The 25,795-nt window shown below is 47.4% G+C and overlaps 1 protein-coding gene and 1 pseudogene across 2 annotated transcripts in view; both read right to left on the bottom strand.

The window, feature by feature from the left end:
• The window catches only part of EYA2 (EYA transcriptional coactivator and phosphatase 2), a 179,049-nt gene that overhangs the window by 12,429 nt on the left and 140,825 nt on the right, over positions 1 to 25,795 (bottom strand). For both annotated transcript variants that reach the window (XM_068565671.1, XM_068565670.1), the window contains exons 9-10: positions 24,369 to 24,458; positions 4,639 to 4,697 (exon numbers count right to left, since the gene is read on the bottom strand). In XM_068565671.1, coding sequence (XP_068421772.1) covers positions 4,639 to 4,697; positions 24,369 to 24,458 — 149 coding nt within the window. The remainder of the gene's footprint in view (positions 1 to 4,638; positions 4,698 to 24,368; positions 24,459 to 25,795) is intronic.
• Positions 315 to 3,313, bottom strand: LOC137750689 (small ribosomal subunit protein uS2 pseudogene; annotated as a pseudogene).

The raw sequence follows: 25,795 nt of genomic DNA on the forward strand, positions 1-25,795 counted from the left end.
TGCTGACCTTTTCTTCCTATTCTGTGAGCATCTCTGTTATCTTTCCACAGACATTCCCTATGTTGGGGACGTCCCTGGCAGTCCAGTGGTTAAGACTCTGCACTCCCAATGCAGGGGGCATGGGTTCAATCCCTGGGCCAAGAACTAAGATCCTGCATGCCGCAGGGCATGGACAGCAAAAAAAAAAAAAAAGAAAAAAAGAAATTCCCTATGTTAATTTTTTTATCTGTTAAATTAAGCAGAGCCGATTGCTGGTGCTTCGCAGACATAACCCTCCATCAGCATGAAGCGTGGTCTGGGGACGAGTCAGAGTGTCATGTGAAGTTAATGACAGAAGCGGCAGCTGGGAACCAGAAAGGGGAAAGTGTGGGCGATTGACCACCTACAGCAGCTAGAGCGTGAGAACGAAAGCCCTAGCTCTCCATGGAACACCATTTTCTTTCCCTCCACCGGAAGCTTGGTACAGGTTTGCAAAACCACAGGACGTTGCAAGGCAAAAGCAGAGCGTGACAAGGGATGTGTGGACCAAAAACTTCAAAAGTGAAAGTCTCTTCGAAGAGAAAAAGCCTGGGGGGAGCAGGTCAGCGTGGTATACCACGGCCTCTCGGGGGATGGGTTTGGCTGACTTTTTTTCTCTTTGCACTATTTTATTGTTTCTGGATTTTCTGTGATGAGTTTAGGGGCAGAGAAAGATATTGTATTTTTTAAAAAGATGTGATGCACTAGGGGTGAAACAACACTAGGAAATTGTATCTTAGGTATCCCCGGTTTGACGCCACTGCTGCAGCAGATAAAAGGGAATTTGAAAAGTGTGAAGCGCTGGGTCATTCTCCCTGTGGGCCACGTGATGTGCTGATGCCCATGTGCCGTCCCGCACCATTCTGTGCCTGGGGCTCAGCCTGACAGCCTGAATATCGAACTGGTGACAACAAAACCCCTGCAGGATCCACAGAAACGCCTTGACTGATGCCTCAAACTCAACAGATTTTACCACGTGGGCTCACTGGGGCAGGTGGGCCAGGAGGACACTGACCCAGGTGACTTAATCCCAAAGGCCTCAAACGTAGACTCTGGCATTCCCTCCAGAGCAGGCTGGGTAGACAAGTCACAGAGAGATACCAACAGGCTGACAGAAGTTCTTTAGGTGTCTTCAAATTTTTGCCCAGATGTCCATAAACACACACACACATTCACCCGGGTCATTTTTCACAGACATCTGTGTGAGTGTGCGTGTTTATAAAATTGGAAGCAAGTAACTCATAATGTCAGAAAGTGGTGAGTTTGGAGATGGTGGGAACAGGGGTGATCATAGTTTCTTCTCTGCTCTTTACTGAATTACTCAAATTTTAAAAGTTGGGGACTTCCCTGGCGGTCCAGTGGTTAGGACTCTGCGCTTTCACTGCCGAGGGCAAGGGTTCAATCCCTGGTTGGGGAACTAAGATCCCGCGTGCCTCGTGGCGTGGCCAAAAGAAATAAAAACAATACAATAAAATAAAAATATAGGTTGTGTGTAATTAACTTGTTTGACCACTAGCTTGACATCGTGGTATTTGACACCATAACTTCTGAGATCTTGAGAAGGTTATTAAAAAAAAAATTTAAAAAGATGCATGGAGAATAAGATATGACTGTTTCTAATAACTTGTTTGCATGATAACCTCCTCTTTCCCACGAAAGATGCCAGTAGGTTTATTACACAGACATGTTGCTGCTGCTTTCTTCTCAGTCCCTCCCTTGGGTGGCGGTGACCAGGGGCTAAAGAGAAATAAAATATCCCCAACTAGTAAAAGGGAGCAGAAAACATCTAATCGTAGGGGCAGAGAGCCATTCAGCAAGGACTACTCACTGTGCTGGGCACTTTTCTAGCACATTCTTATCCTGATGAGAAAGGGGCTATGTGACTTTATCCCATCTTATCCTGATGAGAAAGGGGCTATGTGACTTTATCCCATCACGGCCCCTCATTTCCAGAAGCCACACTTCAAATTGACATGTGCTCCTTCCTCTCTACTGTCAAGGTTCCCATCTTGCTAGAGAATGTCTTCTGCTTTTTCTTTTTTAAAGAAATTTTATTTTCCATCAACCTCATTTCCATTTTCTGTTTAAGAGTCTTTGAAAGAACAGCTTCGGACCACTCAGTGGTTGTGCCTCCCCAACCAGTGGCCTGAGCTCCGCAGTCTTCAGTAGGGAGCCGCTGGGCAGGCACAGAGGGCATCTGTGAGCCTTCAGATTGGTCTGCGACCTCGGGTTGAGTGGCAGTGAACTTGGGAGCTGGAGCATCCATTCACCCCGACGTTGCTCCAGGGTTACAGTCTTTTCAGCACCGGCCTGCTCTTCCTTTTCAGGCTCTTCTGGATCCCTGTAGAAGCAGAGATCAGGCATGACCTCCCCGGGTGCTCACGGGAGATGGTACCGCGCACGCGCAGGACATCCCAGGCCAGCATCCACCGCGTCAGACCCGCTGGGGAAGCTCCCTTGTTGTTGTTGTAGGGACGGCGCAGAGGAGAGTCTGCTACACACAGCAACGGTAGGCAGGTTAACACGAGAGCCTCTGGGAGAGGCTGGTGGTCAGCGCTGGAATCAGTAACCACCAGAAGTTCTGGCGCCTGGAAGGCTGCCTGGATCTGGTAAGTGAAGGTTCCAGGAGTGAAACAGCCAGAGATAGAAGTAGCTCCGGCGGCAGCGGCAAACTTCAGCACAGCTCACCGGTCAGTCTTCTGGAGGACATGACACTGACGTCGGCTGGGTTTTCAGTGGCAGCCATGGGACAAGCTGCCGGCAGAAGCTTCTCCCCTGTTCTCTTCAGATTTATGATGTAGATGCTGTCACTTTTCCTTCTGTAGATGGACCGATCCATTTGGAAGTCAAGGTTGGTGCCTCCTAACTGGGTTCCTGCTGCACAGAATTGGAGGACATCCTCCTTTTTCACTTGCAGGACATCAAGGACTCCGGACACTGTGGAAATTTCCCTTTAAGTAATGATGGGAATCTAGAACAATGCCTTATGGACCCCTCCCTGGGTAGTGCAGAAAGGCTAGAGAATTTATTCTTGAAAAAGAACACTGACTCTGTAAACTCAGGATACCTGGGGAGATGCCTGGATGTTCTGCTAAGAGGTGGAGGGCAGGGAAGGGTATCCGTGAATCCTGCCTCACCCACTTACCAGCTGTGTGAGGTTGGGCAGGTTACTGAACCTCTCTGTGCCTCCCGTTCCCCAAGTGTAAAACGATGATGATGATAAGAGCAACTATTTCCTAGGGTTACTGTGAAGACGCAGGGAGTTAAGTCACATAGAGCAACTGGAACAGGGCATGGTGCAAAGCAAGGGCGTTACCACTGTTGGTCTTTACTGTTAACTGAAAACAAAACAAAACAAAACAAGGGGCATTTGATAGTTGGTGCCTAGCACACAGTAGGTGCTTAATAGATATTTCTTGAATGAACAAATGGGGAATTTGGCTCCTAGTGGGAAAAAAACACCCTTGGATTGTGGATTCTTGAAATGAGGTACCAAACAACCCAGCATGAATCAGGGTTCAGAGGGACATTGCTCTAAATTCCAAGCCAGCCAACTACAGGGGAAACGATAAAAACACAACACTGGTTGCTCACTGCCTTGAAAGGGAGAGTGGTTCCCTGGGATGACTTCATGAAAAGGACACGATTAGCCTTGACCTGGGGTTTATTTACTCCACGAATTAATCAGTCCTGGCTGGCACTGAAGCCGTGCTCCTTGCCAGGCCTGACTGCAGAAGGGATTTTCTGAATGGCTAATTAAAACGAAGCAGGCGATGCCCAGCTACTATCACTTCTAATTGTGCTGGGCTTTGAAAAGACTTGCAGGACTCAGGAACAGAAACTTTGATTTCTTTTTTTTTTTGAGTAAGTTGGAAGACACACCTAGGAAGCAGACACTAAGTTAAGTTACCACGAATGGCTCACAGGCAAAACGTTATTTGGTCTCATAATATTTTTGATGGGCCTAGAGGCGTTGAATAGTGATAATTTTGATAAGCACAGATTAATAACCAGGGTTCCGTTTTTATAATGGGCAGGCTTGGAACATTCCAGCCACATTCTTCTGAAAGCTGTCTCATTTTGAGCAGTTGGGTACCTTATTTCTGGAATTCACGTCCTAGGAGTGTTTTCCCCTAGAAATCAGACATACCACTTACTCACTCAAGAAATATTTTTTTGAGCGTTGACTGTATCAGTTTTACATTAAATAACGTATGTATGTTAGTTGAGTGCAGTCAAACCTTGGAGAAAGGTTTACCAGACTCTTGATGGTGGTGATTCCGGGAGACAAGATCAGAGGTGGTGTATGATATTTTTTACAATGTGCAGGCATTACTTTAGTAAGCAGGGAAAAACCCACAGAGAGATAAACATAAGCAGAGTCACAGAGGGTCCGCAGAAAGCTCAGCCTCAGTGATTCGAGGTGATGCGGAGCAGGCTGCAGGGTGGGGGGCAGGGTTGTGATTTTTGAGTTCAGAGAAACGCCAGTCCCAGCTCTGGCTGAGGGCAGGCACACCTTGCCCTGATAAGCAGCCCGTCCCTCCTCTCTGCTTCCTAGCGAAAGGCAAGCTTGATAACCAATCAGAAGGGGCATTTTTGATTGACTCCCCAAATTCCTACCTTAAATCTTGCCCATTGTCATCGGATGAGACATCGTCCACGTGGATCTGGTCACAGTCCTACAGAGAATTTGGCAAGAAGAGAAAAAGGGAGAAACGTGACTGGTGAAGCTGGTGCAGTCTTTAAGAGCTGGTTTCATAAGCTGAGGGGCGAAGGAGCACTGGACTGGGAGTCAGAGTCCTGAATTCTAGTCCAGACTTTGCCACTAAAGGTCAGGTGACCTTGGGCTAAGTCTCATCCTCTTTTGCCTCTGGCTATAAGGGGTGGTGGTGACCGTATAATTTATCATGCAAACCTAGATAGTTTTGCAGTGTAAAGGGGGCTGCTATCAACGTTACATTAGGAGGACAGGCACAAAATAGGACCCATCTCCCTCTGCCCCCAGGTACACCAGGACCTACGGTTATCATGGCCATACGGTGGAAGCCTCTCACTATTCAAAGTGTTTCCTCTGCTTGGAACGCTCTTCTGCTTTCATCTGCTTAGTGAACCTTGTATTCTTGAAACATTAGCGTCAGGAGGTACCCCCTGCCCAAGTCCCCCCCTGTGTCCCACGATCTGTGACCATCGTTTATCAAGCATTACTATGTGCCAGGCACCATTCCAAGGGTTCGCCGTTCAATGGACTCCAATAACATGCTGCTTTCCACCACCCATACATCTCTCAGTTCTCTTTGGAGAAATACTGTTAACACGTGGGAGTTAAGATTGAGGGGAGGGGATGATGTAGGTGGGCACATGACCCAGGCTCAACCAATCAGAGAGACCCAGGGTCCCTCTGGCCACAGTGATTACTTCAGAGATGAGTGTGTGGCCTCAGCTGGACCAATGAGAACCAGCCCTGGGACTTTTGGGAAAGAGGAGCTCTCCTTTCCCTAGAGCTGCTGGATGGTGAGATTAAGCCTGGGGCTGTTAGAGGAAAGTAGGTCCGGGAGTTGGAGAGAGGGATGAGGCCCCAATCACATTGTTTGCTCCTCTGGATCCAGCCACAACTGAGACAAGGCCACCCTGACTACTATGGTAGGCTGAATGATAGCCCCCGCAAAACATCCCCGTCCTAATCTCAGGAAACGTATACAGAAAAAGGCACTTGGCGGATGTGATTAAGTTAAAGATCTTGAGACTGGGGAGATTATCCTGGATTTTCCAGGTGGACCCCAAATGTAATTACAAGGGTCCTTGTAAGTAAGAGGCAGAGGGGTGTTTGACGACAGAGAGGAGAAGGGAACTGGAGTGAGGTGCTTTGAAGATGAAGGCAGAGGCCGCAAGCCAAGAAATACAGGCGGCCACCAGAAGCCGAAAATGGCGAAGAAACACATTCTCCCCTCGAAGCCTCCAGAAGGAACCAGCTCTGCCAACATCTTCAGCCCAGTGAAACTGATTTTGGACGTTGATCTCCAGAACTGTGTTGTTTTAAGCCACTAAGTGTGCGGTAATTTGGTACAGCAGCCGTAGGAGACGAATACACGGACTTTTCCACTTAAGTGAGTGGAGATGGATTTCTGTCATTTTGCAACCAAGAGGCAAGTGATGCAACAGCCCCCAAGGAAGCCTGTGAACTCTACCTCCATCAGAAAGTCCATTCAGATGATCGGTCCATAAGGCAAAAATCGTGAGCACGCTGTGCCTGCCCCCCCGACGGTACTGGTTAGAGCTCAGGCTCTGGAATCGGATCGCCTGGGTTTGGATCCTGGATCCAACCACTTGAGCAAGTGACTTAACCACCCCGAATCTCAGAGGTCAGTTTGGCAAATGGAGATAATAACAGAACCTGCTTCACAAGGTTGACGAGAGGAGAAGGGTCTGGCTACATAAATGTTAGTTTTGATTATTGTGTTAAGATTTGTAAACATCCACGTTTTGGTTTGCAAGACAATTTCAGGGGGCAGATATCTCCTCGCAAAGACTGCTAGAGAGAGGAGATGCACGAGGAACTTTGAGCTTGACCTCTGAGAGAAAAACTGGTTGTAACATCTCTGGGCCCTTGATGGGAGGAGAGAAGCTGGGAAAAAAATGGTGTTGTCAACATTTTGAGCAGATCTCTTTTTACACAAGGAAGAGGCTTGAGTTTATCTTTGAGAACAAGAGTTTTGCTGGGGGATGATGGGACCACCTTCCCTGCATCACTTTTTAAAGATATACAGAGGTAACTTAGTTGTTACGGAGATGCGGGGGTAGAGGGGGTGGGGACAGTGGCATTTGGGGCAGCCTGGGCTACTTTGTGGGGATCAAGGTTGGAACCTGGAAGAAGGGGTGGTGTGGCCCCTGATCCCTCTCTGGCCCCCCTGAATGAGCTTTGGACTGGAAGCCGGTTTGCTGGATCCTCTGGATTGGAAAGAGGTTTGTTTCCAGAGTCCCTGGCACACTTTGCCCACAGCTCTGTGGCAGTGACAAAGTAGGACTCAGGGTCCTGCTGCACGGCACCTCACGTGTCTGTGGGCCTGGCACAGCGCCCGGGCGTGGGCAACGGTGTGCTCTGACAGGTCTGACAGCAGGAGGGTCAGCCATGGGCAAATGGTAGCCGGAGCAGAGGGCAAAGAACATGGCGGACGCTCAGTGGTGACCCCAACTGAGAAACTCTTTGGATAGTACTGGAAAAAGACTAGGTGGGGGGCACTGAGTGACCATCCTTGAGTGAGCAGACATCTGGTTTACACCTAAACCTTTTCTGCTGTATTCCATATTTCCTTTATTTCCACGCACCCAGGATTCTAATGTCTTGGTGGTATAATTGATCCCCCTCCCTGAGAGGGTGTGTCCTTTCCTAAATAGTTGAGCACGATGGTACGCCCCAACTGGAAGAGTCGATAGTCACACTATCTAATACAGTAGAGGTTAGCCACATGTGGTTCTTTATAGTTAAATTAAAATTAAACAGAATAGAAAATTCAGTTCCTTAGGCCTATTTCAAGTGCTCAATAGCCAAATGGAGCCAATGGCTACCATACTGGATGGTGCACGTTTTCCATCATTGTAGAACATTCTATTGGACAGTGCAGCTCTGGAGGGATAAAGAAACAAGGTTGACAATTTCTCTGCTGTGTTGATAGGTTCATTAAGGAAGAGCTTGCAAGCTGGTCTGGAGACATATCTCATTTAGCCCAAAATGTGCTTAAAACATTAAAACATTTTTTGGAACAATAGCCATCTCTCTCTCTCCCCCTTTCCTCCCTCCCTTCTCGCTCTTCTTGTTCTCCCTCTTTCTCTGTCTCTCTAGATTTTCAGCTACTTTGAGAATTTACATGCTCTGGCAACGAAGGGCTTGCATTCTTCTATCCCGAGAATCCTTAGCCCTGACATCCATCTCCACTCCTCCGCAGTCTCTACTGGGTTCTCCTCACTCTACCTTACCTGGTTACTTGGCCCCTGTGGGCATACTAGTTTGAAACCTCTGATCCAGAGCAATCTCATTTACATGGAAGGATCCTAGGGCCAGCAATCCTAACAGGTTAATGAAAACTGTATTTAAAAGCCAGGGCTGACTTCGGAGACCCAGGCACCGAGGAAAAATTAATAGCAGATTTCCCCCCAGTCCATTGCTTTGCCTGACATTGGAAAAACACCTCCCCGTGGCCCCCAGGCCTTCCCTCAAGCTTGAAAGCTGCTCTGGGGGGTCACCAGGGCTCAGGCCCCTGGGCAGGGTTCCCTGTGCTTTCCCTGATGTCAGGGGAAAGGTATGTGGGGAGGCTCTGTTTTTCTCATTTGCGAGGGGATTGTTGGGGGTGCTAAAGTGTGACAACAGTAGCGATCACATTTCGGGCTTAATAAAATACCATGACGCTCAGCTAGACACTACCTCATACCCCACCAGCTGACCTGGATTGAGTTACCCGCTGAGCCAGCACCGAGGGGAGCGGGACAATGTGGAGGACACGAAGATGGGGCTGGGCCCTGGGGGAAGAAGATCACATGCCTCTCAACCGTGCTGCACGGGGGGCAGGCCTCTCAAAGGATGCCGGCTTCTCACGGCCCAGGGTGCTTCTGGCCTCTCTGGAGTCAGAGTGTGACTATCATGGGCGGGGTCTGAGCGGGACCACCCGCCCAAGACAGAGGATGGGTTCCTGTGGCCTTGCCATTGGTGAGGCGCGGTGGGGCTGAGGAATTGACACTTCCTGACCCAGAGAAACACCTGCAAAGAGTCTCGTGCAAGGATGTCCAGCATCCCAGTGAGAAACTGCAAACACCTGCAGTTCCCTCGATTGTATCACGGTGGAATGAACTGTGGTATATCCATTCAGGGGAATCCTACCCGGCAGCTCACAAGAAAGAGGGAGATAGTTATGTTAGCACATGGAAATGTTTCCAAGACATCCTACAGTGCAAAAAGCAGCAGACTGGAGAATGAGACATCCAGTATCACACATGTCGCTATTTATAAAAACCAATTAAAAACAAAACAAGGTGTTATATATGAATGTATCCATATACATAAATGGAAATAGAAAGATCTGGATGCTTACACGTCTGACGGGGGACAGTAATCCCATCTGGGGAGGCACTGGCGCTGGGTTAGTGGTCAAAGGAGGCTTTAATCTTACTGAAATGCTTTCTTTCCTTTCCTTTCCTTCCTTCCTTCCTCCCTCCCTGTTTCCTTCCTTCCCTCCTGCCTTCCTTTACAAGGAGAATATGGACATATATTGCTTTTGAAAAATAAAGTATCTCCCTGGGAGGAGAGGAGAAGGCAGGATCTCACACTGGAGGACAGAGGCCAGCAATATATAGCCTCTGACTGGCTCCCAGTATGCCGGGGTCTGTGCTCAGCACTTCACATAGATTAACGGGGATACTACTGTCATTCATCTTATACAGGAGAAAATGAGGTGAGAGAAGTACAGGAACGGGTCTGTTATGAGCTGAATTGTGTCCCCTCAAAAGACGTTGCTAGTCCTAACCCCAGTACCTGGGAATGTGACCTTATTTGGAAAGAGGGTCTTCACTGATGATCAAGTTAAGATGGGGTCATGAGGGTGGGCCCTAATCCAATATGACTGATGTCCTGATAAAAAAGGGAAATCTGGACACAGAGACAGATATGCACACAGGGAGAACGTCATGTGACCGTGAGGGCAGAGGTGGGGTGATAGGTCTACAAGCCAAGGAATGTCTTGGAGAAGCTAGGAGAGAGGGGCAAGGAGCAGATTCTCCCTCAGAGCCCTCAGAAGGAGCCAACCCTGCCGACACTTTGATCTTGAACTTCTGGTCTCAAGACCTGCAGGACAGGAAGTTTCTGTTGTTTAATAAGTCACCCAGTCTGGGTACTTTGTTACCCCAGAAAACTTCCGGAGCCATACAGTGAGGGTGAGGAGGAGGCCAGGAGGCTGTCTGCCTCCAGAGCCTGTGCTTGCAAAGACCCATCCATCCTAAGACTAATTTATACAAATGCCTCCTGTGGGCCCGGAACACCATCAGAGGATGCTTGGGTCAAGAGAGGGGAGGTTTCCGGACTAACCTGACTCTTGTCCTCAAGGTACTTCTTATGTCCCCGGAAAAGAGAGGCTCCCCTGCTGCTCCCACCATGGTCCAAGCCATCATTACCTGCCACCTACACCAGAGGGTGGCAAACTATGACCCGGGGGCTAAAGCTGGCCTGCCCTCTGCTTGTATAAATAAAGCTTTATTGGAACACAGCCATGCTCATTCATTTACATACTGTCTAGGGCTGATTTTGTCCTACAACGGGAGAACTGAGTAGTTGAGACAGAGACAGCCTGAGCCGCAGAGCTTAAAATGTTTACTCTCTGGCTCCTTACAGAAAAAGTTAACTGACCCCTGACTCAGACTATTATAGTCACCTCCTCACTCTCCCTGCTTCTACCCTTGTCTACCCCCCATTTTCCCAGCCTAGTCTCCATCCAGCAGCCAGAGGGATCCTGTTAAATCCTAAGTCAGATCCTGTCCCTCCCCTGCTCAGAACCCCATAATGGATCCCACCTCCCTCCAGGTGAAAGCACAGTCCTCACCATGACTCGGGCCCCACTCGTCTGCCCACCCTCCCACTCATCACTCTCCCCCCACCATCTCCCACCCCTCTCACTGCACTGCAGACACAGCAGGCCCTGCTAGTCCTTCAATAACCCTCATGCTCTTGCCCCAGGGCCTTTGCATTTGCTGTTCCTTCTGTTTTGAATGCTTTTCCCTTCTCTTTCCATCTATCAAAAGCCTGCGAAGGTTTGTTGATGTCACTGCCTTTGTAAAAACTGCCCCAACTCTACGCCATGTCAGGACAAATGTTTCTGTGCCTCCACACTTTGTGGGGCCTGTAGGGTTAATCTAGGCCTGATATAATGGCCGATTTCTTCTTTCATCTGCTAAACTGGGAAACCCTAAAGGTAGTGCCTTTTTTTTTTTTTTTTTTTTTTTAAACTGGTTTTTGCAAGGTCAGAGAGTACAGCAGTTAAGAGCACAGACTCTGGGATCTGGGTCAAATTCTGACTCTGCTTACTAACAGAATGGACTTGGACAAGATACTAATCTTTGTGACTCTCAACTTCCTTGTCTGTAATTGAGCTATAGAATGGTACTGCCCACATAGGGTTTTGTAAGGATTGAATGAATCAATACAGGTAAAGCATTTTGAAAAGTCCCTCGCCCACAGAAAATGCCACATACACGTTTGCCTTAATTATCTCTAGTACTACTATTCTGAATTCCATAGGCCCAAACTGAATTGAGTTCACCACCGAAAGAGGTTCACGGATGGTCAGCTCTGCTGATGAAGCAATTTAGAAGCAAAGCAGGACGTTGCAGTCTTCAGTCCAAATTCCAAAGACACGTCAGGATGCTACACATTAATGCATCTCAGGAAGCGGGGCGGAAGAGAACTAGGGTAGAGACATTCAGTTTCACACGTCCTTGATGTTGTAGTTGGCCTTCAAATGCCCATCCCTGGGCTCCAGTGTCAGCCCCGCTGTTCCCTAGGTGTGTGATCTTGGGAAAGTTACTAGACACCTGTGAGTCTTCAGGGTTTTTTTTTGTAATAAACTTTTTTTTTTTTGGCTGCATCAGGTCTTCATTGCTGCGCGCAGGCTTTCTCTAGTTGCAACGAGCGGGGGCTACTCTTCATTGTGGTGTGCGGGCTTCTCATCGCGGTGGCTTCTCTTGTTGCGGAGCACTGGCTCTAGGTGCACAGGCTTCAGTAGTTGTGGTGCATGGGCTCAGTAGTTGTGGCTCGCGGGCTCTAGAGCGCGGGCTCTAGAGCGCAGGCTCAGTAGTTGTGGCGCACAGGCTTAGTTGCTCCGTGGCATGTGGGATCTTCCCGGACCAGAGGTCAAACCTGTGTCCCCTGCCTTGGCAGGTGGATTCTTAACCACTGTGCCACCAGGGAAGTCCCTGTGATAAACTTTTAATTTTAGAATAGTTTTAGATTTACAGAAAACTTGTGAATACAGCAGAGTGTTCCCATATATCCCACACCCAGTTTCTTTTATTGTTAACATCTTATATTCAAATAGTATATTTGTCACAACTAATAAATATCACCATATTATTATTAACTAACGTCAATTCTTTTTTTTTTTTTTTTTTAAATTATTTATTTATTTATTTATTTATGTATGGCTGTGTTGGGTCTTCGTTTCTGTGCGTGGGCTTTCCCCAGTTGCGGCAAGTGGGGGCCACTCTTCATCGCGGTGCACGGGCCTCTCACTATCGCGGCCTCTCTTGTTGCGGAGCACAGGCTCCAGATGTGCAGGCTCAGCAATTGTGGCTCACGGGCCCAGTCGCTCCGCGGCATGTGGGATCCTCCCAGACCAGGGCTCGAACCCGTGTCCCCTGCATTAGCAGGCAGATTCTCAAACACTGCGCCACCAGGGAAGCCCTAACGTCAATTCTTTATTCAGTTTTTCTACTGCCATCCTTTTTCTCTTCCAGGATCCCATCTGGGGTCCTGGGCCCACATTACATTTTGTCGTCTTGTCTCTTTAGGTTCTTCTGGGTTGTGATAGTTTCTCAGACTTTCCTTGGTAATTTTAGTGACAGTTTAAAGGAGTACTCGTCAGGTATTTTTTAGAATGTCTCAACTGGGATTTGTCTGATGTTTTTCTCATGGTTAGACTGGAGTTATGGGTTTTGGTGAGGAAGATCACAGAGGTAAAAGTGCCACTCTCATCACATCACATCAAGGGTACATACTATCAACATGACATCACTGTTGATGTTGACCTTGATCACCTGGCTCAGGTAGTGTTCCTCAGGCTTCTCCACTGTAAAGTTACTCTCGCCCCACCTTTCCACAGTATACTCTTTGGAAGGAAGAAACTATGCAAAGCTCACAGTAGAGGGTAGAGTATCTACATAAATTATTTTGAATTTCTCTGTACGGGAGATTTGTCTGTTCTCCCCCACTTATTTATTCAATCATTTATCTGTGTCAGTATGGACTCATGGGTACTTATTTTATATTTTGGGTTGAATACTATGTTATTTGTTTTAGTACTCAAAGTGTTTCAGCTCTGGCCACTGGGAACCCTTCCAGTCAGCACTTGTGTCCCTTTGACATACCCCATCATCATGGGGTTTTTTGAGCACTTCTTTAGTTTTTGGTACTGTAAGATGCTCCACGTTTATCACGTAACTTCTCTGTCCCAGCCCTAGAATCAGTCACTTCTCCAAGGAGCCCTGGTTCCTTTCACCGGAAAATGGTGTTTTGAAGCCAAGATCTGGATGCTGGGTGTGCTAGTTGCTACAGGAGTGTCATTACTTCTGGGCCCTCTTGGGCAACAGACCAAGGTCTCCAGGATTTTAAAAAAATATTTATTTATTTATTTATTTTGTTGTGCCAGGTCTTAGTTGCAGCAGGCAGGCTCCTTAGTTGTGGCTCACGGGCTCCTTAGTTGTGGCTTGCTGGCTCCTTAGTTGTGGCATGCACATGGGATCTAGTTCCCTGGCCAGGGATCGAACCCAGGCCCCCTGCATTGGGAGCGTGGAGTCTTAACCACCGTGCCACCAGGGAAGTCCTGGATTTTTAAAAAATTATGAAATATGGGTAATGCATCCACTTGCAGGTGTGTAACGAGGCATGTGGCTGGCCTAATAAATGATACCGATTATAGTCCAGACCACTCCTTTCACCAGTGTGGAAACTGAAGCTCAGACAGGGCCAAGTGGAACTTACATAAAGGGTCACAGGGCCTGGGTGAAGGTATCTGTGGGATTGCAGGAGCGTCCCATCTTTCATCAGTGATGACAGTGATTTATCCTTTTGTCATGTGCTCAAAGTCCAGATTTAGTTTCAAGGTAACGTTAGTCTCCTGAAGTGCATGAGAGAGCATCCCACCTTTTCTTTGCTCTACAGTTTGTGCAGGATGGGATTTATTTGTCCTTTCCTTGAATGTTTGGTGGAACTCTCGTTTAAAACGAGCTGGACCTGGTGCCTTTGTTAGAGCTGTACACTTTTTTTGTTTTTTAATTAATTTATTTATTTATTATTTTTGGCTGTGTTGGGTCTTCGTTTCTGTGCGAGGACTTTCTCTAGTTGCGGCAAGCAGGGTCCCCTCTTCATCGCGGTGCGCGGGCCTCTCACTATCGTGGCCTCTCTTGTTGCGGAGCAAAGACTCCAGACGTGCAGGCTCAGTAGTTGTGGCTCACGGGCCTAGTTGCTCCGTGGCATGTGGGATCTTCCCAGACCAGGGCTCGAACCCGTGTCCCCTGCATTGGCAGGCAGATTCTCAACCACTGCGCCACCAGGGAAGCCCAGAGCTGTACACCTTTAACTACGATTTCAATTTCTCATGGTCACTGGTTTATTTATTTAAAAATTTTCCCCTTGGGTTAATTTTGATAATTTACATCTTTCTGAAAAGGGTCAACTTCATCCAGGTTTTCAAGTTCATTGGAACAATATTTCTCATGGTATTCTCACAATTAAAAAATAAAAAAGAATCTCCCCTGAACCTATAATAATGTCCACCCTTTCATCCTGGATGTTGGTTACTGATCTCTTCTTCTCCCTCTTTTTTTTCTTGTTCATGCTTGCCAAAGGCTTTCTACCTTAATGATCTTTTCAGTTACTAGTTCTTATTAATTTTCCTGGTTTTCTAATTTAAGGCTGTCTGGATCAGCCTTTGCCTGCACCCCATAGGTTTTGATCCTTAGTATTCTCGTCATTGATTGTTTCTGAACAGTAAGCCCGGTGACAAATACCCATCAAAATCCATTCTGCTTATGCTGGTGACAGCCGGGGTTTTCCCAACCTGCTCTGCTGTGGTCTGATCCCATTACGTTTTGTCCTTGGCTGCCTGGAGACACGAATGCAGAAAGGAAATTGTTGACAAATTTGCTTTAGAAAAATGACTCTCATCCAAGCCCAGATGGACTCCCTGCCCACTCCTTCTCCTTCAAGGCAGGTATATTTTAAAAGTGAGAGTGCTTAATGCTGCCTCTAGACTAGCCAGAGAGGGGCCTGCTCCCTGGGAGGGAAACCTGGGCTGTCTTTCTCGTGTTGTTTAAGTGTTTAACTTATCTGAAGAGCACTAAACAGGCTGTGGCCTGTGTTGCATTAATGGTCAGTTGGGCAGGACGTCTTGGAGAGCAGCTCAGCGCTGACACGGTGAAATATTATTCTCCCTGACAGCTCCTGCAGAACCGTAAATCAGACGTTTAGCAATCAGGCCCAGGTGTCAGGCAGGCAGCCATGGCCTGCCCAGATTCCAGCCACTTCTGAGACCCTCCAGCATGATCCTTCCCAAAGCTCTGGCAGCATCTTGAAACGCTCCCCCTCCAGCCCACCCTCCAGCCTGGCCACGCCTGATTCGGGCCAGGGATACCTTCTGTCAAAACCTTTAGGTTGATCTTGTTTCTTATGAAGGACTCTCTTCTTCCATCCACTCTGTGGACCCGTATTCCTTCTCCAATTCACTGTTCATCTCAAAACTGTATCTTTGGGACTTCCCTGGTGGCGCAGAGGTTAAGAATCCACCTGCCAATGCAGGGGACACGGGTTCCATCCCTGGTCTGGGACGATCCCACATGCCGCGGAGCAACTAAGCCCATGTGCCACAACTACTGAGCCTGCGCTCTAGAGCCCGCAAGCCACAACTACAGCACCTGCGCGCCTAGAGCCCATGCTCCACAACAAGAGAAGCCACCGCAATGAGAAGCCTGCACACTGCAACGAAGAGTAGCCCCGGCTCGGGGCAACTAGAGAAAGCCCGTGCACAGCAACTAAGACCCAACGCAGCGAAAAATAAATAAATTAAAAAAAAAAATTGTATCTTCTGTGAAAGATAAACGTCCCAACCTAGAAGTCAGCTTGGCCTGGGATCAGATCTCCACTCTACTCTTACTAGCTCTGTGACCCCTGAAAAATGACCTCCCTGGGCTTCATTCTTCATATGTAAAATAGAGATTAAAAAAAAAAAAATCTCCCTTTCCATGGTACTTGTGAGATTTCAGTGAGATAATACACGTGTGATGCTTGGCACAGGGTAAGAGCTCAATATGTGTCAGCCCTGGGCAAGTTAACCTCTCCGTGCCTCAGTTTTCCCATCTCTGAAATGGGGATACGTAACAGTATCTACCTTCTGTGACTGTTGGAAAGGTTAAATGAAGGCATGCAGGTGAGCCCTTCGGGCACTGCCTGGCACACAGTGAGCTCTCAGGACATGTCAGCTGTCGCTGTGATTGGGTTTATTATTCTCACCTGTGCCCCCCCTCGGCTCCAACCTCAGTCCACATCCTTCTTTCTAGAAATGCATTCAGATCCTTTGTATATTGCTTTGTTCCCCTTGCAGGGGGGAAGAGAAGGTGCCGTAGTAGTTTAGTGTGGTTTAGGTTGCTGTTATTTGTGTGACTTTTGTTTTGCATATACGATGTGAAGATGACATGATAATTCATGGAGGAGTTTTTCATCTTTGTCTTCTTCGTTTACACTGGGAATTTCTCCTCCTCTTGCTGTCAGACCTTGCTCATCTTCCTCCAGGCTTCCTGGCTGCACCAATCCTCCCTGCTCTCCTTTTCCCTTTGAACCCACTGTCTACAGCACTGTAGAGTCTAGATTTCCTGTTGGGAATCTTCTTTCTCAGCCAGATGGCGATCGTTCTCCTGGGGGAGGCAGCACAGCACAGTGGATAAGTGCAAGGGCCCTGGAGCCAGGCTGCCTGGGTCTGAATACTGCCACTGCCAACTGTGTGACTCTGGGCTGTTCGCTTAACGTCTCTGTGCCTCAGTTTCTTCATATGTAAAATGGGTGTTATGGACTGAGTGTTTGTGTCCTCCCCAAATTCATATGTGGAAGCACAAACACTCAGGTGGCTGTATTTGGAGAGGGGGCCTCTAAGGAAGTAATTAAGGTTACGTGAGGTCATAAGGGTGGTGCCCTGATCTGACAGGATTAGTGTCCTAATAAAAATAGACAGCAGAGCTGGCTAGCACATGCTTTTTCTCTCCCTTTCTCTCTCCCTCTCCTTGTACACACACTGAGGAAAGGCCATGTGGAGACATAGTGAGAAGGTGGCCTCTACAAGCCAGGAAGAGAGCTCTCACCAGAAACCACATTTGCCAGCCCCTTAATCTGGGACTTCTAGCCTCTAGAATGGTTAAGAAAATTAATTTCTGTTGTGTTAAGCCATACAGTCTGTGATGTTTTGTTATGGGAGCCTGAGCAGACTGAGACAATAGGGATAATAATAGTGAAGATTAAACAAGTTAATACATGTAAACTGCACAAAACAGTGCCTGGTACCTAGTAAGTACTCAGTAAATGTCAGCTGTGATTACTGTTACTATTATTATTATTATCATCACCATCCTAACTGAAAATGTAGGTCATGTCTTACAAATTTAGGGTTCCAGAGCTTCACTGTCTCATAGAACTTTCTACAATGAGTACAATGAGGTAAATGTTCTGTCCAATATGACAGCCACCAGCCACATGTGGCTAATTACATTAAAATTATTTAAAATTAAACACAATTAAAAATTCAGTGCCTCGGTCGCACTAGCCATATTTCAAGTGCTCAATAACCACATGTGGCCAGTGGTTACTGTACTGGACAGTGCAGAATAGAACACAGACATCCCTAGGGCTCTAGAGCATTGGCTTTCAAGTGGTTTTGACTGTGACCTTCCGTAAGAGATACATTTTCTACCACACAGAGATTTAAATTACTGAAACATAATTGATATCACTGAGACAATTTCTCAAACAATGTTCACCACTACTATTTGTGATGCACCCTATCATACCCCTTTCAATCAACTTTCCTTTTTAAACGTTTAAAACCGTAGCTTCTAATTATTAGGGAAACATAAACTACAGTGAGGTATCACCTCACACTGGTCAGAGTGGCCATCATTAAAGAGACTACAAATAACAAATGGTGGAGAGGGTGTGGAGAAAAGGGAACCCTCCTACGCTGTTGGTGGGAATGTAAATTGGTGCAGCCACGATGGAGAACAGTATGGAGGTTCCTTAAAAAGCTAAAAATTGGGGCTTCCCTGGTGGCGCAGTGGTTGAGAATCTGCCTGCTAATGCAGGGGACACGGGTTCGCGCCCTGGTCTGGGAAGATCCCACATGCCGCGGAGCAACTGGGCCCGTGAGCCACAACTACTGAGCCTGCGCATCTGGAGCCTGTGCTCCGCAACAAGAGAGGCCACGATAGTGAGAGGCCTGCGCACCGCAATGAAGAGTGGCCCCCGCTTGCCGCAACTAGAGAAAGCCCTAGCACAGAAACGAAGACCCAACATAGCAATCAATCAATCAATCAATCAATCTTTAAAAAAAAAAACCAAAAAAACAAAAAAACTAAAAATTGAGTTGCCATATGATCCAGCAATCCCACTCCTGAGCATGCATCGGAGAAAACTCTTAATGTGAAAAGACACATGCACCCCAATGTTCACTGCAGCACTATTTACAACAGCCAAGACATGGAAGCAACCTAAGTGTCCATCAACAGATGAATGGATAAAGATGATGTGGTACATATATACAATGGAATACTACTCAGCCATAAAAAAGAATGAAATAATGACATGGTGCAGCAACATGGGTGGACCTAGAGATTATCACACTAAGTGAAGTAAGTCAGACACTGAAAGACAAATACCATATGATACCACTTATACGTGGAATCTAAAATATGACACAAATGAACTTACTGACAAAAGAAAAACAGACTCACAGACATATTGATAGAAAACAAACATATAGTCACCAAAGGGGAAACGGGGGGATAAATTAGGAGTTTGGGATTAACAGATACACACCACTATACAAAAATTAAACAACAAGGATTTATGTATAGCACAGGGAACTATATTCAATATCCTGTAATAGACCATATTGGAAAAGAGTATGAAAAAATATATCTGTATAACCGAATCACTTTGCTGTAGGCCAGAAACTAACACAACATTGTGAATCAACTATACTTCAATAAAACAAACAAACAAACAAAGAATAAAACCTTAGTTTCATCCTAAGCAATATCACCTATGAAATCACTGGCATAACGTGTTAGTCATTTTCCCCCTAAAACGCTAATAAGAGAAAAACTGTAAGCTTAACAACAAAAAAAATTTGTTCCAAGTAAAAGCAAGTTACATGAAGCCTGGATTGTGCTGTACGCTAGGTGATCCATAAATATGGTGCAGCTGATTGACTGCTCTCAAGGGCTTGGTGCAGCGTTTCTCAACGGGGTGCCCCCGGCATTTTGCGTGGCATCATTCCTCGCTGTACAAGGCTGTACAAAGTGCTGGGTTATGTGCCATCCCTGGCCCCGACTGCTAGGAGCCAACAGTTCTTCCCCTTCGTGTGATAACCCACACTTCCCTCCCATTTCCAAACTCACCCTCCCCCACTTGACGATAATGAGGTTGCAGACATGGAGAGCCCGCTCTCCGAGAACGAGGGAAGACGGGAAAGCGAGGACGGGGCTGTCCCTCGCCTGAATCTGCCCTGCTTTCCCCCACTCACCTCTTCACGCAGGGGCCACGAGGACGGATGGCATCGCCTCCCCCGCTGCACACTGAGCCCCGAAATCAAACCCAAGAGGACTGTGCTCCCGGGCACCTCCACTCAGCCGGGTCCGGCCTGGCTTGGGCAGTGGCACATGCGCAGTTCAGTGAGCCCGAGGATGCTTTCATGAGCTCCCAAGCGGCAGGTGTGTGAATTTCAATCAAACCTCCACCCTTGCTCCACAACCCAGCTGACATTTCAGATGAGGGTCCTCTGCCCTGGATTTTACTGCGAAAGAAGTAGCTCTCGCACAAAGGCAAGTTGGCCGGGTAATTGTCAATATTTATGCCCAAACTCCAGCAACTGGCTGTCATTTAGGGCCAGGTTGTTCACCACTGTCATAATCTTTGCCCTATCTCTGCATTACATGTATTGTTACTGAATTATGGTAAAATTGGGGATTGGGCAACCTAGTTACCTTTTCTAGCTCATCATACAATAAACATATAATGATTTAAACAATTTGCCCCTGTACCATGTAAACCCCCCTTGCACAGTCCCAGTGGCACATGCAGCCCTCTGGTGGGGAGGCCCATCTCTTGGGCATGTACCGTGTGCCAGGCTCTCTGCTGACTGCTTCCGTGTATCTCCCATCATCCTGACGACCCTGGAAGTTAGGGGCTTTTCTTCTACCCATTTAACAGATGAGGAAACTGAGGTTCAAGGAGGTGGAGTGACTTGCACAGGTCACACAGCCAGGAGATGGTGGAGCCAGGACTCAAAGGCAGACTGAACTGATTAGCAGACACTTGCCCTAAACTCTGGACACGTATCCCTAAAGTCCTGAGATACAGCTGAACTTGGCACCTACTTTGTCTCTGACCAGTCCTCCTCATGGAATCCCTGCCCCATGAGCACTTGCACCTTTCAGTCCGGGAACCGATCTAATGCAAACACCTGCTTCCACCATTGCCCCCTTTGGTCTGTTCTCCACCCGGCAGCCAGAGGGAGCCTCTGAACGGTGTGTCAGGTCACGTTGCTCCCCTGCTCTAAATCCTCCAATAGCTTCTGGTCACTGTTAGAATGTTACCCAGAGCCTTATGATGGCCCAGAGGCCCCAGGTGATCTGTCTCCCCTCCCCCAAACTGCCCTCCACAGTCCTTCCTGCTCTTTTGCTCTAGCTGCACTGGGCAATCCTTCCTGTTCCTGGAACTTGCCAACTCTGACCACGCCCCAGGGGCTCTGCACTGCTGTTTTCTCTGTCTGGCACACACTCTGCCTAGATGCCCACATGGTCCTCTCCCTTACCTCCTTCAGGTCTCTGCTCCAATGTCACAGAAGCCTTACCTGGTTATACCAAGTAAAATAGTCCCTGGGACCAGCTCCTCCGGCTCTGCTGGTCTCTCTTTGGAACACTTTATCTGACATTTTATATTCAATTGTTTATGGTCTGCTTCCCCAACTGGAAGGTCAATGCCTCCAGGGTGGGGGAATCTTGCTGTGTTGTTTTTTCGGTTTTTGTTTTTTTGCCACTGAATCCACAGCACTTAGAGCAGGGCCTGGTGAATGCTAAACTCTCCATAAATCGCTGCTGCTTGTGGGAGCTGATCTCCTTATTTAGAGATGGCACTGCAGGCTCAGAGCAGAAAGGGATCTGACTTTGTTCCCTAAACCCCATCATCTGACCATCCATGCAGGAGCCAGGCTCCAGCCCCGAAGGGCCTCCCTGGGGAGCTCCACCGGGCTGCCCTTCAGATTTTGACGGGGGCTCCCTGCACCAGCAAGCAATATGTTTTCACTTGTGTCTTAACTTCTGCATCGTATAACACGGTTTCAATTCTGCTGAGGTGCCCTCGGGGCTTCTGGCACTGGGGACATTTTGGAAAAAAAGGTAGAGAGTAAAAACAAACTGGCTTGTTTTTACTGAGTAGCTCCAGCTGGTAATTAAGATCCTTTTCCAAGAGGTGCGACTTTGACTTTGGGGTCAGCGAGGAACAGCAGATGGGGCAAGGTTCTGAAGACATGGGCTAGAACACACAGCAGTCCAAAAAATACCTGGCTCTGAGCCTCAGGTTCAACCAAGACGGACAAAGTGCTTACTATGTGTCTACCACCTTCACTGCGTGAGAGCTTCAAACTCGCGTATCTGCCTGTCGATTTGGTGTTTCACTGGGGTGTCCCAGACATCTCTGACCTCATGTGCCCACAGCAGAAGGATGGATTCTCCCATCTTCCCTGTGCTGCCCATCACAGAGAACAGCACCATCACCCAGGTCAGGCCAAGCCCAGGAGCCCCTCTTGACTCCTCTCTCCTCTCACCCCCCACATCCAACCCGTCAGCAAGGCCTCTCAGCTTTCCTGCCATTCTCCCGGGGCCCACGTCTTCTTCCCATCTTGATCCAACCCATTTTTCGTCTTTTGCTTGGAAGTATCTCTTTGCTGGTCCCCCTGTCTCCACCTTTCCCGTCCTACTGCCTGATCTCCATGCAGCAGCCAGAGTGGTCATTTTAAAACATAAATCAGGTCATGTGGCTCTTCCCGTTTCATGCTCCCTCACCCCATGGTTGCCCAACTCTGATGTCTATGGCTCGTGTCTGGCTCATGCCTCCCTCTCCAGACTCATCCCTCCCAGCTGCCCCCTTGCTTTCACTCACTCACTGCACTCACCTGTCCTTCTTGCCGATCCTTGATGACGTCACACTAGTTCTCACCTCAGGGCCTTTGCACCTGCTGATCCCACCTCCCTTGGTCTCCACCTGGCTGGCTCCTGTCGTCATTCAGGCCTTGGCTCAAGCGCCACGTCCTCGAGATGGCTTCCCTGACCCCCTCGAGAATGCTGTTCCCCTACCCTACTCCCTCACCCCCAACACTCACTATCACATCTGATTGCTTTATTTTCTTCACATCCTTTTCACTACCACAAGCATGCTTGTTTATGGATTTGTTTGGTTGTTTACTGCCTGGTCCCTGGGGATTTAGGGTGAATCAGACAGACGTGGTCCCTCCTCGCACAAAAGTGACATTCTAAGCAGGAGACAGGGAAAAACTACATCTACCCTGGACTTTTCAGCTACAAGGGCCAATAATTTCCATTTTTTGCTAAAGCAAGTTGGGTTTTGCTATGTGCAATCAGCTGAGTCTTTACTACATTAGGCTCCATAATACTTGCTGAATTCAATTGCCATTTTTTTTTTAATTTAAAAATTTAATTTTAAGTTCTCTCTCTCTTTTTTCCCCCCAAGACATAAGAGGACTTTGTAAAGGGAGCTTGCACATTGCTTTTGGCTAAAGAGATAGTTTTGGGCCTCGATGCTACTGGCATTCTCCACTACTCCAAAGCTCTCTTTCTTTCTCAGCAAGTTTTTTTTTTTTTTTTTTTTAATTTAGTTATTTATTTAGGCTGTGCCGGGCCTTAGTTGCGGCATGCAGACTCTTGGTTGCCGCATGCATGCAGGATCTAGTTCCCTGACTAGGGATTGAACCCCGGCCCCCTGCATTGGGAGCATGGAGTCTTACCCACTGGACCACCAGGGAAGTCCTCTTCCTCAGCAAGTTTCTATCTCAATCCTCTCTTTGAAAAAGATGTTGGGCAGAGAGCATCAATCTCATTTCATAGATGGGAGGACTGAGGCCCAAACGGCTTGCCGAGACTGGACGGAACACAAGATCGATCATTTCAGCAAGGATTTCCCTTTCTGGACTCTAGGACTGCAGACTGGGAAGGAAACTCTGTATCCTTTCCTGATGATAAATGAGTAATGCTCTCAGTTGGCCAGGACAGATTTGGAATTTATAGCCTTTATATTACTACTTCACAGTTGAGTACCCAGGGATTTTCCAGATTCTAAGAAAAAAATATTCCTACTAGGATAAATAGAATTGTTCTTTTACATGCAGTTTTATTTTAGGTTGCCTTTATTTTTCAATCTGTTAAACCAATAACGAGAATATAATTTACAAAGCTAGAAGATTCCCACATTAATCCTCTTATCAACCAAAAAAACTTCCCTCACCTTGGAGAAAGAAAGCTGCTTGCTCTTTCATTAGGGGTAAGTAGTGCACTGCATTTCCCTCCTTGCTTTGTCTACCAGGAAGCTCAGAGAGACTCAACTGCTGTAGTTAGCCTGAGCCAGATTTTTTCTGGTACAATGCCTCACCCTTACTCATTACATGGCTTTCAATTCCTTTGCCTTTGCTTTAGTAGCTCTATTTTAAATATGTTTTCTATTTGAAATTCTTCCCCAATCTTTCTGACACAGGCTGGGTATAAACAAACGAATTAAATTTATTTCTGAAGCTGCTCTCCTTTTTCCTATCTCCCTTGCTACTTGCTTAGGGGCACAGGAGCAGATACTTTAAATCCGCGCGGCCCCACTGCTCACTCTCTCTCTCTCTCTCTTTGTAAAACATGTTTTCAGGAGAATGTAAATTGTTTTTAAAAGCTTCCATCCTGGCCCACTGCTAATTATTCCTGACCCAGGAGGATCTGTACTAATTTGCCTTAATAAACTTTATTAAATAGCAAATTTCAGGAGGAAGAAACTACGCAGTCTTGATTGGATTAGTAAAACTGCCAGTGGACATCACCACTAGAGCAGAGAGAAAAGCCCATTAACCGTAGAGAGGGAAGGTGGGGAGAGAATCCGGTCAAGTGTGTTTCCAATAAGCCATGGCTGGCCACAGTTTTGTGCCTTCTTGGGGGTTGTGAGCAAAAGTTTCTAGCCTCCAAACGAAAAAGGAAAAAGAAAAGGCAGTGTCTCTGCCGCCAAACCAGATGCAGGTGATTAAATACAGCGACTATGGAATGAAATGAGCAATCAAGCAATTCCAAACCTCCAGGTCATTGAAGAACAGATGTGTATCTGCGAGGTTGAAGATCATTTCTTCCATCATGAGGCCGATGCGCACGGACGCCGTGGTGTCCTGTTAGGAAGAAGCAGAGAAAAGCGCAAGTAAGTGGAGTCACTGTCGTCTCAGCCTCCTCTCCTCCAGGCCCACCCCTGAATGGCGGATCCGGTCTGTCCTCATCTGCGTGCCTAGCACACGGCCTAAGATGTGTCTCCGGGTGGGGTCAGGGTGATAATGTTGCACAGCTTCTGAGATTTCACTTCTACTTTTTCATCATTTCTATCTACCCTCGTCAGTGTTTAAATCTCCCCCCACAAATATGCCCCTGGAATGGCAGCTGTTCAGTGTTGCAAGGACCAGAAATGGCTGTAGGAAAGGAGAGCCTCTTGGAGAATGTGTGTTTCCAGGGAGGCCTGAGAGATTTCAGGGAAAGCAGTATAAACTATGTATAAACTACTGGGAGAGCTGGGATGTTGGTTCTCTCCTTACAACAATCGCTCTATGGCTATAGCCCTCCTCCTCCGGCTATTTAAAAAAACACTTTTATCTAACAAAAGAGGATTAACTACGAAAACAAACATATAAACAAAACCCACCATAGGGGACTTCCCTGGTGGTGCAGTGGTTGAGAATCCGCCTGCCAAGGTAGGGGACCCAGGTTCGATCCCTGGTCCAGGAAGATCCCACATGTTGCAGAGCAACTAAGCCCATGTGCCACAACTACTGAGCCTGCGGGCCACAACTACTGAGCCCGTGTGCCACAACTACTGAAGCCCATGCGCCTAGAGCCCGGGCTCTGCAACAAGAGAAGCCCCCGTAATGAGAAGCCCACACACTGCATTGAAGAGTAGCCCCCGCTCTCTGCAACTAGAGAAAGCCCACGTGCAGCAACGAAGACCCAATGCAGCCAAACCAAACCAAACAAAGAAATCACTGTAGTACATCCATACCCGAGAAAATGAGGCAGCCATTAAAAAAATGGAGTAATGCTAGAACTCCTGACATGAAAGAATCATCCAGAAAAATAGTATTAAGGAACAAAGGCAAGCTGTATCACAGTATAGTGTGTAAAACACAGTGTACAATAAAAGGGTCCATTCTCTCTCCCTCTGTCTCTGTCTCTCCTTCTCTTTTCTATATACATAGCATGTAGACTGCCTTACTCTTTACCCATATTTGGGGTCCCTTCCTGAAAAGCTTCTCCCCGTAGGAAGATGATATACACCCGGGGCTGGCAAACTACGGCCTGAGGGCCAGATCTGGCCTGCTGCCTGTTTTTGAATGGCTCACGAGCTGAGAGTGATTTTTACATTTTTGGACAGTGTATTGTCTACGGTTGCTTTTGTGCTTTGAAGGCAGAGGTAAGTAGTTGTTACAGATCCTTACAGATCCTAAAATACTGACTATCTGGC

Source organism: Eschrichtius robustus, chromosome 16 (genome assembly GCF_028021215.1).
Source record: "Eschrichtius robustus isolate mEscRob2 chromosome 16, mEscRob2.pri, whole genome shotgun sequence".
In the NCBI taxonomy this organism is placed as follows: domain Eukaryota; kingdom Metazoa; phylum Chordata; class Mammalia; order Artiodactyla; family Eschrichtiidae; genus Eschrichtius; species Eschrichtius robustus.